Raw genomic sequence first — 19,425 nt, forward strand, 5'->3', positions numbered from 1 at the left:
TTTGTTTGGAGAGAGTTTGCCATTGCCATCCTCAGAGGCTGAGAGAGAGTGACTTGCCCAAGTTCACCCAGTGGGTTTCCATGGCCAAAGAGGGACTCAAACCCTACTCTCCAGAGTTGTAGGCCAGCACTCAACCCACAGCCCTTTATTTTGTCAGGATGTTTTTGTTCTCAGTTAAGATGGTATGGAGGGATATCCATGGAGATAGGCCAATCCTCCTCCTGGCCATGTGAGTCCAAGCATCTTAAAGGAAATAAAATTTAAATTCTATTACCAACATACAAAATATCCTTCCTTTGAAAACCAGGCTATGTTTTCTGGATGTAAACAGCAGTGAGAGCTTATGTCTTCTGAGAGCTAAGTCCCATTTACATAAAATGTCTCATCTCAGGACATCTGGGCCATGAACTCCCTAAGTGCATGTAATCTTTGAATTACATAGAGTAAATTAAATGCAGTGATACAGGTTGAGTCTCCCTTATCTGGAATTTGGAAATCCAAAATACTCCAAAAACCAAAGCTTTTTTCATGGGTGGTTGATACAGAGCCACCTTTTGCTTTCTGATGGTGCAGTGTACACAGATTTTGATTCATGCACAAAATTATTTTAAAATATGTGTAAATAGCTATGTGTATAAAGATAAATGAAACCAGAATGAGTTTTGTGTTTGGACTGGGTCTCATTTCCAGGATATCTCATTATTTGCAGTACAGGTAATCCAAGCATTTTGGATGAGGGAGATTCAACCTGTACACTAAATTCCATGATCCCCTGCAAGTGCTTTAGGTTGTATTTCAGAGGAAAGCAATGGCAAACCACCTGTGAATATTTATTGCCTGAGAAAACCCTGTGAAACCCATGAGATTGCCATAGGTCAACAGGTGGCACACCTTCTAAACATCCAGAATATTGCACTGAGATACAAATACTGAAATTTTAAATGCATTGAAATGCTTAACCTTTTATTTTTATCAGCCTTTTTTTGCTGTAGCAGTGTATTGAAAACCATTTATGGAAGTAAGCACTAAGAAACATTTGTAAAATCTGTTTCCTGATTCTCCGATTTCTGGATGTCTAATAGTTGCCTTTAGAATAGTGGGATGTACAGTGATAAAAAACAAAATCATGGTGTCTGTCATTATGATCATTCGAAAGAATGAGAAACTGAAACAGACTAGTAAAATCTTGTATTTGTTAGAAGTAAGATTTTTAACTAAACCTAAAAAGAGAGTGTGACAGCTTGCTGCCATTCGTTTGAAGTCTGTTTGGCACAATATAACATAGTCTGTCATTTGCTAAATTCCTTGTGTTAAAAATTGTTTTAAAAACAAAGGCAATTCTGAAAATGTGACATGAGGTAAAGAAATATCTTTATTGCTCATAAGTGTATGCCTGCTGATATTTCAAGAGCAGTTCTTAAACTAATGTGGATGCTGTCTTGAAAGAAGAGCCTTTCAAGGAAGGATATATGCTATATGGTTCTTTTCTTCATTTTGATCTCTGTTGACAGTGTTACAAGATGAACATTTTCTGTACGAGTGCAGGGATAAATTAACAAAGATCACTGAATCTTAAACACATTTGTTATCATAAAAGAGGAAATCTGTACATTTTATATATAAGTAAACAGGAAAGATGTTTAAATTGCAAAAAGATATGAATTTTTAAAAATCTTTTATCTTTACTTAATTTTGAAACTGAACTGTTTGGGGACATATCTTAGAGCTTTTATTTTCAGACTTCATTTCTCTAGTAAGAATGGGTACCTTTTGAAACTTCACTACATTACCAAAAAATGACTAAAAGAGAATAATAATTTTAAAATTCTGCTCAGTCTCCAGAGTATAGGATAACATTTTTTTCACCGTGCATTGCAATGAATAGTGAGGGGGAAATGTCTCCCTAGAAAGCTGAGAGACTATTAATCTGAGATTGATTTTTATTTCTTTGTAATTTTTGCCTTCCAGAAGGATAAAAAAGATAAATCTAAAAAACAAAAAGTGAAAAAGCACAAATCCCAGCCAGAGGAAAATGGGCTGTCTGATTCAGAACTGGAGCCTCCCAAACCAAAGAAAATCAAGAAAAAGAAAGAAATGGTGGATGACATTGAAACTGTAATTGCAGAATATGAGACAACATCCTCTGTAAGTAATGGGGTTGATCACTTGAAAAAGCAAAGCAACGCTGAAGAATCAAATACAGATTGTGAAAGTGACCAAGATCCGGTAAGATGACTTCTCTAGATGTTTAACTTTGTCTACATAACTCGGTTTTTTGTTTGTTTGTTAGGTTTTGGATGGCAAGCATGTTGCAGAAGACACTCTTGATTTTAAGTTTTATATGGGATTTAAGTACTGTGGTATCGGTCCCATTCTCTGACTGCAAAAATAAAAATGAATTAGATGTCAGGTGTTTTTGCTATGGATTTTGTAACAATACATGCTCTTAGCAAAAATATGTTCCTTTATAGCTATATTATTTTGCTTCTAGTTGTGTACCATGATTTATATGTTTTGATAGACATTTGCAAAACTAAAGTGAAATTACATCATAGATTGCCTCTTACATTTTCATTACAAAGTACTATCAGTGAAGCAGTACTGTAAAATGCTTCAGATACAATAAAATGGTTTTTTCACTAGTAAAAAGAGCACTAGCACTAAGATGAATAGCACCAAAAAGTGGGTTACAAACATCTTAGCTGATGTTTTAAAACTGGGAAAATAAAATGATCTACATACCTGATAGAGAAACACATAATGTTAAATGCCAGGCTGAAAATGAGACTTCTGCAGCCTGACAAGAAGATGAAGGGGTAAAAATTGGTTTCTGCTACTGCTGTCCATGGTAGGGGCCTGGCCTGGATGGCCCTTGTAGTCTCTTCCAGTTACATGAGTCTATGATTTTTTTTCCCTCTCAAAATATAGCCAGTGATCTCTCTCTTTTTTGAGACATCCAGTACTTTTTTGAAATGCTTTAATGTTTACATTTCCCATTCTGATTGTTCTTAATCCAACAGGAATTGACAGAAGAACAGAAGCAAGGAGACTTCTCCAATTTTGATATCTCTAAAGCAACTCTTGACCTTCTAAAAGGTATATTCTTTCAATGTTTACAATTCAGAGTAAAGCACTTCCCCTTTAATCCCTTTTAACAAATACGTAATTAGATGTGATATCTGATGATATCTGTAAATGATTGAGAGACGCTGTATGAGGTTTGGTGTAAGTAACAGAGGGGGACAAAATAGCCTAATAATGTATTTATTTATGATGTTTAAAGACTACTTTCAGCCCTCCAGGGCCTTTGAGACAATACACAGTGGATAAAAACATTTTAAACTATACCTAGATAAAAACTTTAAAACAAACTTGAGGGTTAAGTTTAGATTATTAGAAAACAAATTGAAAATAAAATGGCACTTATTACAATGCCGTTACATAAATCAGTGGAATGACTGAACATTGGCTCTGTGCAGTTGTGGCATCAGTAAGGATGTCATGATGCTAGAGAAGATGCAGAAAAGGGCAGCAAATAATCAGAGAACTGGAGTATCTTCCCAAGGAGGCTGAAGTACAGAGATTAAAGACACTTTGTAGATTTTCTCAGTTCCCAACTGACTCTTACATCTATAATCCATACATGCTTATTATTATTTTCTTATCTATTGGGAAGCAATAGGTCAAGAGATCCCCTGACCTAGTGTCTTTATTATCCAGAATTCCAAATACATTTAAAGAAACTACTTGCCAAATCGGTACAGAAAAAGCCCCAAATGGGAAATAGACACTTTTTACAAAAGTCAAACTTTGTGGGAATACTAAAATTCCATATTACTATTTCTTACAGTTTTAAACAATATGGTTTGTTACAAACCATGTATTGACATGCACAATTTTATATCAAGTCGCAGACAAGAATTAAATTGGCAATTATAACATTATTTGTTAATAGAAACAAGTATTTTTTAAAAATACTTAGGCTGAATCTGCACTACAGAAAGAATCCAATTTGACACTATTTTACTGCCATGGCTCAGTGCTATGGAATTATGGAAATTGTAGCTTGTTGTGGCACCAGAGCTCTCTGACAGAAAGCTAAATGTCTCGCAAACTACGGTTCCCATAATTTCATAGCACAAAGTCATGGCAGTTAAAGTGATATCAAACTGGATTATTCCTGCAGAGTGGATGTAGCCAAAGCTAAACTTTAATAAGTGTTTTGTAATTGATAATCTGTGTATTTTTATGTGTTTTATGATTGTCCTTATCAGGTAATAAACTTCTGATCACAAAACAATGAAGGAGAAAGAGGTTATGAGACAATCATCCATTTATGAGTAACAGGAATATCTGATTGATGAGAGTGTTGTTAAAATGCTGGACTGGATATATCTTAATCTATTCTAGTGAAATGATTATTTGGTGAAAATGAATCTGTTTTCTTCCATTTGTGAATAAAAGTTCTTGGTTTTGTTCACTTCCTGTGAATTGGTTTGTATTGCACAAGAACTGGTGAGTGGTTGTTGAATCATGCTAGATTTATATATTTGTGATAAAAGCCTGTGTTTTCTACAGCTCGTGGAGTTACCTACCTGTTTCCGGTGCAAGCAAAAACTTTCAAATATATATATGATGGCAAAGATGTGATAGCTCAAGCTCGTACTGGAACTGGAAAAACTTTTTCTTTTGCCATTCCATTAATTGAAAAACTTCAGAGAGATTCCCAAGAACGAAAAAGAGGCCGAACTCCAAAGGTAATGAGATTGGTTTTCCACATTATGACATAAGACAGCTATATAACTACCAGTTTGTGTCACATCCCTACTCATTCTTAGGGTGGAGGGGAATGGAGGATACCTTGACTTTCTGTGGAAGCATAAATGGGCACAGGTTTAAACTGAAAAGTCAGATTTGTTTTCTGGAAGGAATCTCAACAAGGTTTCAAAAGACTGCAATTAATCTGGAAAGTAAACTACATTGGAAACCATTGTAATGAGGATGATAAAAAATAAAGTCAAAGAAATTTTAATGCAGCTGTTGGGAGATTTCATGCATTGAGTACATACTTTTTGTATACATGATGGAATACAGAGTGGTCAGAACACTGGGAGATGATTGTCCCAGTGTTTCTATTGAACAGTGTTAACCATGCTCAAAAGGACTAAAAATGTAAGAACATCCTTTAAAACTTGAATTAGGAAGATTGGTTTCTTATGCTAATAAATGTGTCACCTTTAAACATTTCATGGCAGACAGATTCAGTGAACCTTCTCAGTTACACATAAATTGTTGGTCATGTGTAGACTATTGAAATTAGTAATTGGAATAAGCATGGCAAAAGTTGTCATTGGTCCTTTGATAGCATAATATCATGGACTCTTCACACCTGGATTCTGCCCCATCCCCCATGGCAAAAACACAGAAAAAGAATGCACAACAAGCAGAAGCTTTCCCAAAATATCAACATAAAAACTACGTGCACACACTGAATAATAATAATAATTAATAATAATAATAATAATAATAGGATTTATTTATATGCCGCCCATTCACTGGGAATCTGAGCGGTTTACAGCAGAGGGGATAATAGACGGTTCCCTGCCCTCAGGCTTACAATCTAAAAGACACGACACAAAAGGAGAAGGGAATGGAGGGGGGAAGGGGATCAGGTCCAGCAGTTCTTCTCTCCCTCTGAGGCCTGGACCAAGGCAGATGGACTGGAGGGAGGAGCCTCTTCAGGCTAGCCCTGATGGAGCTGGGCCAGCCTATTCTCTCCCTCGTAGGTCGAAAGATGACAGTTATGGAGGGAGGAGCCTCTATCTTCTGGCTAGCCCTGATGTTGCTGGGCCAGCCTATTCTCTTAATAGGCATGGTAATCTGTGGGTAGTCAAAACCACAACCTATCAGACCTCCAATAGGAAGGTCAACTGTACTACGTAAAGTTAGTTACTCAGAAGAAAGTGTCACTCTGTTCAGTGAGATTTGCCCCCTTATAAGAATACTTAGTATGGCAGCATAAAATAGAAGCTGAATTTAAATACATTCCAGATGAGCTTTCTTCCTTGATGGTTTTGATGTTGGTATTTTGGGAAAGTTCCTGCGTGTTCCTGCTTGTAACATTGCTTTCATTACAACTAACAAGCTGCAGGATTTTATTTATTGTTGTAAAGTTGCATATATAATGTTTTCTCTTATGTTTAAATTTTTTTAAAAACCACTGAGGATTGAAATGAAGCAATTCAATCCTTATTAGTACAGCACTGCGTTAATTATTATTGCCTTACTAATTGATTTTTAAAAAATTATTTAGGTGCTTGTTCTTACTCCAACCCGAGAGCTGGCCATGCAGGTAGCCAAAGACTTCAAAGATGTCACAAAGAAACTGACTGTAGCTTGCTTCTATGGAGGAACTGCATATAACGGACAGTGTAAGATATCAAAAGTAGCTGTTTTTTTTTTGTGGTGGTGGTGGTGGTAATCCTATGAAGTTCATGGGCTCATCCTAAATCAACAGGCAACTTGAAGGCATACACACACACAGCAATTAAGAAGTCACATTGTCTCCTGTCTGCACAGGTTCCACTTTTATGGAAAATGAAAAACTATTTAAAATATTAAGGATACTACTAGTTTTGATTAAACATGTTGGATTATGTCCAACAAATTTCAGTATTACCAGCATCATAGTGTGTGATGAATAATGAATCACTTTATATCACATTCTGTTCGATATTTAGAGTGTCCTAAAATAGATTTAGGGCCTTGTAAATATTGAGGTTCACATTTACAGTTGTTTCACCACTGCAGTGACCACAAATACTCACCTTAGAAGCTAGGCAGCCCCACCAACTGAGGGAGTTTTGAAATAATAAATAAATTAATAAATTGTTTATTTATATACCGCTTTTCCTATAGATCAAAGTGGTGTACAGCAGATAAAATAGATACAATAAAAGATGAAATAACACATTAAAAACAAATTAATAAACATTAATATGATTTACAATCCAATATTATCTAAAAGCATACAATTCAAAAATATTAAAATCAGGGGTGTGTGTGTGTGTGTATATATATATATATCATAGTCAATAGGGGAAGACTTTTATTACAAGGAGTTGGGAGGGTAAGCTTGTAGGAAGAGGTAGGTTTTTAATGCCTTTTTAAAGGCTTCCACTGTTCTTCTGAGGCGGATCTCTTCTGGAAGAGCGTTCCAGAGAGAAGGCGCTACTGCTCTAAAAGCTCTTTGATGGGTAGTCGCCAATCTCACCTTGGGATGGCTGAGTAATAATTTTCCTGTTGTTCTGAGAGTGCGGGGTGGATTGTGCAGGGAGAGGCGTTCCCTCAAGTAACCCGGGCCCAAGCCATTTAGGGCTTTAAAGGTAATAACCAACACTTTGTAATGGGACTGGATACGAATTGGCAGCTGGAGGGGGGGCACTGAACAGCCACTTCCAGCGAAGCGCTGTGCAACAGCCAATTGCAATAATCCCTGCGCTGCTTGTACAATGCCTTACAGGTGGGAGGGGGCTAGATGTGTCATCATTCAGCACCTGACTTTCCAGTGCTTTGGAACTCATTCACTTGGTGCAGCTGCCCAGCTTTTAAGGTGGATTTTGAGTGGTCAGGTTGGACATGTAGCTATGACTATGGAGTGCCATCTTCCTACGTAAGTGTCTTATGGAAGATCTTGGGCAGTGTTTTAAAAATATAACTAAATCATGTTTTACAATGTTCTTTTTTAAAAAAGTAAAAGTAGTGCTGGGCCATTATTTTAAAACCTCATAAAGTTAAGAAATTTGCCAGTAGTTTATAGGAAATCTGTGTTACTTGAAATAGTTAAATACTCAGGCCACAACCACTCTAATCCCATAAGTAGTGTATAGGGCTCACTTTCAGGTAGGTGTACATAGGATTGTAATGTGAGATTATTATGTTTCTGAAGCAAAGAGATTTAGCAGAAATATATATACATATTTAAAAACCTTCAAATTAAACTGTGGTAGACATTGTGTGGTATTTGCATTTGGACTTTTACCAAAATAATGTCTGTCAGTTTCAGAAAATTGCTCTGGATGAGTTTCTATCTAGAGACAGAATAGTTACATGTGCTGTTCAAATTAGCTGAAGTGTTAGACTTTAACATGTTACAAGATGTGGAAGTATTTATTTTGTTATCACTTCTTTTAGTTGATCTAATTCGAAATGGCATTGACATCCTGGTTGGGACTCCAGGGAGAATCAAAGACCACCTTCAAAATGGCAAGTTGGACATTTCCAGTCTGAAGCATGTTGTCCTGGATGAAGTTGACCAAATGTTGGACATGGGCTTTGCTGAACAAGTAGAGGAAATCTTAGCATACACTTACAAAAAAGGTAAATACATAATCTATGTGGTTGTCTCAAATCATAGTACAGTTGCCCCTCAGTATCCGCAGACTTGCCATCTGATGATTCAACCATCCACGAATGGCAAGCCCACCTTCTCCCCAGTGGCAGCACATGCAAGTGGCCGCAACACTATTAGGGTCATCACCCATTGTCCTGTGGCGGTGCATGCGTGTGGCTGCATCACTGTTAGGTTCTGTTGTCCCCAGTGGTGGCATGGCTGTGTGCATGCACCAAAACGGGATAGCGGGGGGGGGGCTGTCCCTCATGGTGTGGCCAAGTGCACCTATCACCATTGGAGACAACGGAACTTGAGTCTCAAAAATGAATAATTCGAGCCCATTCTGCATACAGCCCATTTCATTTAAAAGTAGAAATGTGTGTCACACAATATTTATGAAAGAAATGACACACTGAAAATGTGTCATTCCCTGACTGTAATAAGTTAGCCTTATTGGGATATTTCAAAAATGATTTTTCAATTAAACAGCTTTAAAATAAAGTATAGTATGTTGCATGACAAATAAACATGACAAATACCATAGATTTCCATTACCTTTTCACAACTAACCTTGTTCATAGATACTTCGAGAAGATGTTCAAGATATCACAGCAAATGTAGACACACAGTCATTTCACTTTTCTTTTCTTGCCTTAGATTCTATGGACACTCTTTTACCTGGGCTTAGTTTATTTCAAATGTGAAATAATTTGAATATGATTTCAAATGTTCTCATTTATTCTTTCATTGTGGAATTTCTTGTGACATTGTATGACACAAAGATGTGTTTTGTTAAAGATTCTGAAAGCAATCCGCAGACATTACTGTTTTCTGCAACTTGCCCACATTGGGTTTATGATGTAGCGAAGAAGTACATGAAATCCAAATATGAGCAAATTGATCTTATTGGAAAGAAGACTAAAAAAACTGCTATGAATGTAGAAGTAAGTAACTTTTTCCTTTAAACCAAGACTACGTTTGCACAGTTATAGTAAATATAATTTTTTAAAAAATAAATAAATAAATTTCTTAGACAGATTTGCTTTGATCTATTCTCTGTTTCCTTGCTAATCAGTACAACTTTCTTTTCCAACAGCATTTGGCTATTGAGTGTCATTGGTCCCAAAGAGCTGCTGTCATTGGAGATGTTCTTCAAGTCTACAGTGGTAGTCATGGACGTACCATCATTTTTTGTGAGACAAAGAAAGAGGCAACTGAACTGGCTCTGAACGCCTCAATTAAACAGGTACAATGATCTGATGTCTCAAAGGGATTGCTACAAAATTAACTTACATTTTAGTTGGCAGTAGTCTAACCAGGGAAAAATGAACAATTTAAGAAATTATTAGGGTGAAGTAGATAGGCAGGATAGTCCCGGGGCAGCAACGAACACACACCGTGGCCCAGAGGGCACCTCCTCCTGTGGCCCCAAATAAGAGCGAAAAAGATCTGCTCCTTCTGGGTCTGGCTTTGGGCCGCCTTAGGCATGGCTTCCAGGCACTCTGTGGGCATGCGTTGTGTAAATGCCACACCCCTAGAGCGGCCAGAAACCCCCCTTCTCTGCTCATCTGTTTTGGGCCATTGATCTTAAAATGAAGGGTAGTTACAAATTTATTTCTGAATGCTTTTAAATTAATGAAAGCAGGATTAATTGCTCTTCCTTCTACATAATTGTAGTAACTTGACTCAGGCCAACATCCAGTAGTGTACTTCTGTTAAATCCTTCTGTTTCTAACAGAATCAGTAATCCTCAACTCCGGCTTCTTAGAGACCTTGTACCACCCTGAACCTGGTCTGGGAGCTAGAAAACCATCAAGATCAGGTTTGGGGAACAGAAGGAGAAAGGGGAGAGGAATATATTTCCAACACTGCTGGCACTGAATACAGAAGCAAACCATTGATTACTGAGTTTTTGGACATACAATGTCCCCATGTCATACGTGGGCGCATCCTACACAGCTTCTAGCATATGCTGGAAGCCGCGCCATGTGCTCGAAAAATTAATGGCACGTGCGCCACCATGGACATGAGCTCCATTATCTTTAACGGGGCTTGGGCATCCATGGAATTTCTCTTAGTGGGGGGGTCCCAAACAGATCCCCCACATAAGAGAAGGGACTGCTGTAGTTTATTTTGTGTGTCACACATTCTTTTCTCTGTAGTGGATCTCTCATTGGCTTGCATTTGAAATCAGCTTCTGCCCATCCCAATCCTTGTCTTGTTTGGTGGCAGACTTCTGTATGCTATACAAGTAGATTATGCAAGTTCATGAAATGTTCCAATATTATGTCAACATTTTCTTTTAATAGTTTTCCATAGTTTTTGGTGATGTAGAATGGTGTTAGAATACCTAGAGTTGCCAGGTGTCTTGCTTTCTTCTTACATGTCTAGCTATATTGGAGGCCATTTCAACTGTCGCAAGAGAGTCTTGTACATTTGTTTGGGATGGTATTCATGAAGCTGGAACAAAAACACCTGACAGATATTTTGGACAAAGTACTGTCCATGAATAGTACTAGGTATGATAGAATGTGGACGAAATAATACTCTGGCATCAGAATATCTGGAGGCTTGTTTAAATTGCTTGGGGTGTGGGGGATTGTGACTCTTGATACATGGACCATTCTGTCTATGATTTTAACTGTTGTTTATACTTAGGATGCACAGTCTTTACATGGAGACATTCCACAAAAACAGAGAGAAGTCACCCTGAAAGGATTTCGTAATGGAGCTTTTGGAGTTCTGGTTGCAACCAATGTAGCTGCCCGTGGTTTAGATATCCCAGAGGTTGATTTGGTAATACAGAGTTCACCACCAAAGGTAAATTACTACTATTTGTTACATCTGTATTATTATATCTACATTGAAAAACAGAAACATTATTTAATATTGCTTGCTTAGTGACATGGGGGTAGTTTTTAGTTCTATCAAAGAGAGACTCCGTCTGTTTGGCACCCTCTTTTACTCTAACACTTGCACCCTTGTCATATTTGCCTTTAATGAACTCCCCAAATTTCAGTTCAACAAAGGATTGTAAGGTCAAATCAAAGTTACTGCAGTGTATGAATTTTTCTTTGGCAGATTCATGCAAACATGGTCTTCATTAGACAATTTGTGATGAAATCTATGGAAACTCATCTTCTGAACCAAGCACAGTGTGCACTTGGTGAATACAATTTTCATCCTCCTAGGAAGAATGAGGAATGACTTAGGGGCTGTGCAGACGGCCCCTAAGGGGTGGTCTGCAGCCGCCTTCAGCTGCATCGGATCAGAGTCGTGGCAGCCACATGCCACAGCCCCGATCTGACCTTTTCAGGGTGGGATAGCCATGGCACCATGGCTTTAAGGCACTCTTTGGGCGCTGTGTTGTGTGGATGCATCATCAGAGCAGTGCCTCATGCTGTGTGGAGCAGCGCATGGCATCACGGTGGGGCATGTGTCATGTACGCCATGCCCCTCCTCCACCTCCAGACCAGCCTTAATGGCCAGTCTGCACAGAGCCGAACTGCTTTTTGAGGCAGTTCTTAACTTTAGCTTTCAAACAGATTTCCATGTTGTTGCTGTTGTAACTGTTCAGGATATAATATTGTCTGTCTTTATACAAAGTTAGCTAAACACTTGTTCATGTCAGTAAATCTAAACCTGAGAGGCAGTCTGGTGTAGAGGTTTGACTGTTGGGCTAGGACTTTGTGAGACTGTGGTTCAAATCTCTGCATGGTCATAGAAACCCTTGGGTAAGTTGTACTCTCTACCTCAGAGGAAGGCAATGGCAACCCCGCTCTGAACAAGTCATGCCAAGAAAACCCTGTGCTAATGTTGCGATAAGTTGGTATTGTCTTGAAGGCACACAGCAACAACAAGCAAGTCTAAACTTGGCATCACTGTAGTATGATACTAATTGAGAGTACCCAATTCTCGTGATTTTTTCATTTGTAAAGGATGTAGAGTCCTATATTCATCGTTCTGGACGCACAGGCCGAGCTGGACGAACTGGGATGTGTATCTGTTTCTATCAGCGCAAAGAAGATTATCAGCTGAAACAAGTAGAACAGAAAGCGGTAATTACTTTTGGATTTCTTGTGTCTTCTGAGTCTCTTGTTTGTTCTGTAGCTTAGTCCAAGCATACATCTCTTTTATTGGAACAATATAAACATGTGTAAGATTTTATATACAGGAACACAGTGTAGACTTTTAAGTATTAAATAGTTATGATTAAAATGTAAACACAGCCACTTTTTTATTTGTTAATTAAACAATCTGTCTTCCAATTTCAGGGGATTACATTTAAACGTGTAGGTGTTCCAACAGCAACGGACATAATTAAAGCTTCCAGTAAAGATGCAATCAAGTATGTTCATTTTTTTACTTTTATTTGGGATTAAATCTTAAAGCTAATGTTTGTCTCTTCTGATTTCAAAAACCTTAGTTCTAGAGGATTTATGTTGACACCTTTTCTTGGTTTCCAGTGTCTTTATATGCATGTTTCCTTATTTAGATATCTAATTTGATTCAGATTTTACTTGCATACAAAAAGCTACAGTACATTGATACAAATATGTATGTCATTGAAATCACCCCTAAAATTGTATCAGAGTCCATTTGTATCTAAAATGACACCTTGAAAAATAGAAATAAAATTAGTTTAAAATATTAAATTATACATAAATAGCATTGAAATTGTTCTGTATGGTGACAATATGATATATTTTGAGAATTCATAATCTTGGCAGTGTGGGGCATACACCTAAGTGATACTGATTTTAGTATTCTTATAGGCCCTTAGAAAACATGTATTTATTTTTATAATTCATTAATATTTTAAATAATAATAAATAAAATAATAAAAGATTTATTTATATACCGCCCTTCGAAACATCAGGGCGGTGTACAATATATAAAACAATACAATTACAATAATGCAAAATAATATTTGAATAATATATGGGATCTCCAGGTAAGACTAGGATATAGTCTTTTCTGAACCGCTGTGGTGCAACTGCCACTCGACTTTTAAAAAAATGTATTTTTCACGTATCATAATTTCAATCACATACATAACAAGGGACACACATAATAAGGAACAATCATAATGGTTTATCAAGTGAGATTAGAACAGAGTTAGAAATTTTCCTTGCAGTAGTCATTACTACTACTTGTGAAAATGGATTTTCAACAAAGTTCAGAGTTGGTACTATTGGCTTACTTAGGTCTAAAACATACTGCAGAAATAATCCAGTTTGAAACCGCTTTAACTGCCCTGGTTCAGTGCTGTGGAATTCTTGGAACTACAGTTTTGTGAGATGTTTATTCTTCTCTGTCAGAGAGCTCGATGGCACAACAAATTCCCAGGATTCCCTAGCACTGATCCAGGGCAGTTAAAGAAGTCTTAGTCTGGATTATTTTTGCAGTAAATCAGTAACCTGATTCAGGATAAAACCACATTCTGTTTTTCTGTTTAGTTAATTTAATACAGTGTTTAGAATATGTTATGAAATAATTGAAAGTACTGTACTTGTATTCAAAATATTGAATACCTTTTAGCAATAAAAATATTAAAAGATTTTTGGAAAATGAAGATTCAAGATTATTTACTGGAAAAAAGAAAAGAAAAACATATTTTTTCTCTGCTGGCAAAATGATTCTATCCTTGAGATGGTTTCTTTTTAACCTGTTTTGTCATGGAAATTGATTAGTGTTTGTCTTTTGTTTTGTTTGTTTCTTTGTTAGTATTGGGGTAAACTAATAAGTACTTTTTAAAAAAAATCTGTGTAGCAACCTTTTTTTCAGCTATCTTCAGAGAACTGGAAATTTGCTGTTATGTTGTGATTAGGAAAATGCATTTTGCACCACAGTAACAAATCATGAATTTATACTCATTTAATCTGAACTTAATTTAGGGTTCTAGATTCACAATTTTGTGCAGCGTTATTCAGAAGTCATCCCCACTACTCATGGTGTCTTACAAATGTGCTTCGAATGTAGCTTAAGTGTGTTAAGTTTTTTATTTGGATATTTCATATAATGATGAAATGTATATTTCATTTCAGTGGATTTGTATATATTGAATTCTAAAATGTTTCATTTAGATCTTTGGATTCTGTTCCTCCATCTGCCATTGACTACTTCCGACAGTCTGCTGAACGACTGATAGAGGAAAAGGGAGCAGTGGAAGCTCTGGCTGCAGCTCTGGCTCATATTTCAGGAGCCACATCCATTGAGCAACGTTCTTTACTTAACTCTGATGCGGTAAATATAATGCTTCCATAGGCTCTCTAAGAATAACTTTACCTTTCTAACATTCCTGAAATGATTCTCCTTGATTTGTATGACATAGGGAAGTTCCCACATACCTGCACACAATTGGTTCCATTCGTGTACTGGATGTTAGTATGCAAACATTTCATTTTGACAATGAACCAGTGCAAAGTGGCCATTTTAACTGCAATTAAGGCCTAAATCCTGTTGTGAGCCTCAACTACATACACTACACTCATTGCATCAGTAGTAATTTGGTAAATCAATATTTATACAAGCTTCACTGAACAATTGGCCTACTCTATTTTGAGACTAACAGTAGGATTCAAGCCCAAGAAATTGTGAAAGAGCATGCTGAATCAGACCAAAGGTGTCTCTAATCTAGATTTTTATTTTCATAGTTCTGTGTAATTTTGATTGTGTGCATCATCTTGGCGGTACATTTTCTTTCTTACTTACTACTTCCCTCCCTCCTCCCCAATAACCATTATATTAGAATAGGTAATAGTCTTTAATAGTACTTAATCAGGATTTCTGTTTAATGGGTATTTGACACATGCTTAAGAATATGTCTATATAACTGCTTACTTACAGTCATTTTTATTGTAAACCTATGTTGCTTGGGTCTTTTGAAGGGTTATGTGACCATGAGACTTCAGTGCTCAGTAGAAATGCACTCAATTGGCTATGCTTGGCGAGGTCTAAAAGAGCAGCTGGGTGAGGACATTGACAACAAAGTGTTCAGAATGCGTTTTCTCAAGGGGAAGACGGTAAGCAATATTCTTATCTATAGATTTTGTAGATATTCTTAATTCATTATTCTGTGGCATTTAATTGTCCTATGTTATCTGTTGTATGAAAAGGACAGGTTTGGAATGGAAAATCTAAAGTGACATCGGTAAGGTGTGAAGGAAGGTTTTTATAACTGTGAATCATGTTGTCATAGGATAGATTTTGGAACCTATATTAGAGAAACTTAGGCCTGAATCACTGCTTAAGGCACTAGTACCAGTAATTCAGTCTTACAATATTTTCCAATAAGAACATTATTAGTAGTACTCCGGATTGATGTGAAAGAGAAGGATGAAGGCAGCTTGAAAGTTTAGAAACAATGATTTATATTATAAAAAGGAAAGGGGGAAAAAGAACTCTAGCAACACTTTCAAGACTGATCTATATTTTTGCACAGGATTTCATGGACATCAATCCACAACAAATATAAATACAAAAATATTTTATATTGTAATTCACCAACAAATTATTTGACTTCTATTATTTATAAATCAACAATCTCTTGAGACAAAGCAGTAGTCTCTTTTATTCACAGCTCTGGAAAGCACTTTAGCATTACCCGTTCATGAACTAGATCAGTTGTCCCTGTTCTTATATTCTGACTCAATAACTTGTAGTAGGCATGTTTTAACAGAACAGGCATTTAGTACTAGAGCTTATCTGCTATGCTGTTTTAAAACATGTTAAATGTTATTTATTTTCTGGAGTATGTTTCAAGTTACTTTGTTTGGAGACTAATAGTGAATGCATTTCTTTTATGTTTAGGGTGTTTGTTTTGATATTCCTGTAGCTGAACTAAATAAAATGCAGGTGAGATATTACTACTTAATGGATGTTTATTTCTAAAGTACAGTGGTGCCTCGGGTTACGAAATTAATTCGTTCCGTGGCACCGTTCGTAACCCGAAAAGCCTTCGTAAGCCGAATTGCCATAGGCGCTAATGGGGAAAAGCCGCGATTCCGTGCGAAAAAGCCGAAAAAAGCACCAAAAGTTTTTTCGTAACCCGAAAAAACATTCGTAACCCGAAACAATAATTCCCTATGGGATTTTTTCGTATCCCGAAAATTTCGTAACCTGGGTATTTCGTATCCCGAGGTACCACTGTACTAACAAATACAAATTTGATGATCAAAATAATTGTAATTAAACTGGGGAGGAGGTATTTGTATCGGTATTAAAACTCAGAATCTCAGTTATGCTGTAGACCTCACTAAACTCAGAAAGTCTGTCACAAGATTCCAATACATTTAGCAAGAATAAGTACAAATTAATTTTTTTAACTATTTTAAAATATTTAATAACAAGCCTTCTTTAAATGCACAAGTTTGCTATGCAGAAAAAGACAAGCCATATCCTAGCCAATTCCCAGTGTGACCCTAATGTGAATTACCTCTTAATCTCAGATATTTCTATTATTTGTGTGCAGCTTCGACCCCTGTCAGACAGTCTATAAGTAGTTTTCAGTCATGACCATTCTAGTTAAATTACATAAAATATAGAGTATTTGCCTGTATGCTAAGGGGTAGGAAACTTCTTCTGTAGTTGTTATACTGCAGCATTTGTTTCCTTTCTCAGTTTTTTGGATTTTTTCCTTAGAATTCTTTCACTTTTCAGTCAGCTGAACAGAGTATGGTATAAATGTAAATTACTTCTGACCACAAAGTGAAAAGTAGATGAACAGTCTGCCCTCCATGGATTTAACCATCTTTGGACAGCAAGCCCGCGTTAAGGCGGTGGAGGAGGGAACATACAGGGGAGAAAGAGGAATAGGAAGGAGGCAGGAGGAAGGAAGAGGTGGGAGGAAGGAAGCGGATGCAGTGGAGGAGGCCAGTTGCCCACCCACCATCAGTGAGAGCCAGGTTGGAGGAAGGACGGACAAGGTGAATTCTGTTGTCCCTAATGGTGGTGTGGCTGCATGACCGCACCGCCATTGAGAATAATGCAGACTTGAGCATTTGTGGATTTTAGTATCCACAAGGGGGTCCAGAACGAATCCCCTGTGGATATTGAGGCCGACTGTACAACGTTCAAAGACTAGTGATAAGAGTAGAAGGCATTTTTGTTTATGCCCATTCCATGTAAAGAATGCTTTCTTCAATGGAACCTGCCTGACCCCAACATTATCATCTTAGTGATGCCATGTTTAGACATTTTATCTACACCTAGATATTTGATGGAGGCGACTGGCTAATTTAAAAATTTTAAATATTGCCATTACCCAATTATGCCTATGATTTTTTGGAGAGGAAATTTTATATTGTATATTGTTACATAATTTTAAAATGTTTATACAGTTCGCCCTCTTCATATGTGGGGATCCGGTCCGGATCCCTCTGCATATGGGGAAAAACGCGTAAGCTCAAACCCCATTGGCTGCAATGGGGGAATGCTTATGTGTTTGGCGCGGTGCACGCGCCATGGGCGTGTGCACCATTCATTGCTGGGCGGCTTAACCTTCTGCATAAGGTTAAAGCCGCGTATGGCGCAGGCGCTCTGTATATTTTAATTTTGAGATGCTGAATTCAGTCCTTTTTAGAAAAAAGTAAGACATGTTAATAGTTTATCAACCAAGTCACGTTAGTAAAATATTGATGAAAATAATTATCACTGCGGTAAAGTTTCAAAAGCAACAAAATGTACAAGATCACTCATCAACTTATTAGAAACATAGAATCATAGAGTTGGAAGATACCTGAAAGGCCATCCAGTCCAGACCCCTCCATGAAGGAATACCCAATCAAAGCACTCCCTATGACAGATGGCCATCCAGCCTCAGTTTACAGAGCTACAAAGGAGACTCTACCACACTCCAAGGGAGTGTATTCCACTATCAAACATCTCTTACTGTCAGGAAGTTATTCTTAATGTTTAGATGGAATCTCTTTTCCTGTAATTTGAACCCAATGCTCCGGGTCCTATTCTCTGGAGCTGCAGAAGAGAAACTTGCTCCATTTTCAGTATGACATCCTTTCAAATATTTAAACAGGGATCACTTTTTAGCAGTTTCTTCTCCGGGGCTAAACATACTCAGCTCCCTAAAGTCACTCCACATAGGGCATGGTTACCAGACCTTTCACCATTTTGGTCACCATCCTCTGGACACACTCCAGCTTGTCAACATCCTTTTTGAATTGTGGTGCCCAGAATTGAACACAGTATTCTAGGCGAGGCCTGACCTAAGCAGAATTAGACCCAGTCAACAGAAAGCTAGGCCAAATGAAAATATTATAATTGCTTGCCTTTGAGGATTACTTTGGGGACTTCTGGGCAAGCACTAAGGGAGCTAAATTCATCTTTCATTTCAGTGAAAAATGTCTGAGTGTAATCCAAAGTGTTTATATTTTATTATTTTCTGTAATGATAGTAAATATTGGTTGCACCAAGAGGCAATTAAGATGACAAAAAAACTTGTTTTTTATTAGCAAACCTGGCAAGACACAAGACGCTGGCAACTCTCAGTGGCAACAGAATTACCTGAGCTTGAAGAATCACCCAATGAAGGTGGCCGAGGTGGTGGCGGCGGCGGCTCTGATTTCAGGAATGGGAGACGAGGTGGTGGCTCCAACTTCAGAAATGGAAGACGAGGTGGCGGCAGGAACGACAGATTCAGAAACAGGGGCCAAAAACGAAGCTTTGACCGGGCATTTTGATCATTTGCTACCATCAAATATAATTGGGACTAGCTTTGTTGTTTTATCAGAAGTAAAGTTGATTTACACTTTTCTTGTGTGCCTTTTTTACCAACTTGGTTTTATCTTATTCATACATTTCTGGTTGCAGAACTCACATATTAAAATGTCCTAATGTTAATTCATTGCACAGTTTTAAACAACAGGAAACAAAGGGTTTTTTTAAACAAGCAAAACACTCCCAACAGATAATGGGGGTGGAGGGGACTCCATATTGTATTGCCTATAGGCTTCTGTTTTTCTGCATCCCTTATGGTTTTAAAGGTACTGTTTACTGTCTTACTGGCACTATTTTGA

General features: G+C 37.4%; 1 protein-coding gene across 1 annotated transcript; it reads left to right on the plus strand.

The window, feature by feature from the left end:
- Positions 1–1,926: 1,926 nt before the first annotated feature.
- Positions 1,927–19,162, plus strand: DDX21 (DExD-box helicase 21; the record flags this gene model as incomplete). Its single annotated transcript, XM_042458458.1, has 14 exons — positions 1,927–2,226; positions 3,021–3,096; positions 4,579–4,757; positions 6,314–6,431; positions 8,194–8,379; positions 9,191–9,336; positions 9,489–9,638; positions 11,051–11,212; positions 12,331–12,450; positions 12,667–12,740; positions 14,479–14,638; positions 15,283–15,417; positions 16,205–16,249; positions 18,862–19,162. Coding segments are annotated over 14 exons (2,079 nt in total), but the record flags the coding sequence as incomplete, so codon positions are not given.
- Positions 19,163–19,425: the final 263 nt, after the last annotated feature.

Source organism: Sceloporus undulatus, chromosome 3 (assembly GCF_019175285.1).
Source record: "Sceloporus undulatus isolate JIND9_A2432 ecotype Alabama chromosome 3, SceUnd_v1.1, whole genome shotgun sequence".
Taxonomy (NCBI): domain Eukaryota; kingdom Metazoa; phylum Chordata; class Lepidosauria; order Squamata; family Phrynosomatidae; genus Sceloporus; species Sceloporus undulatus.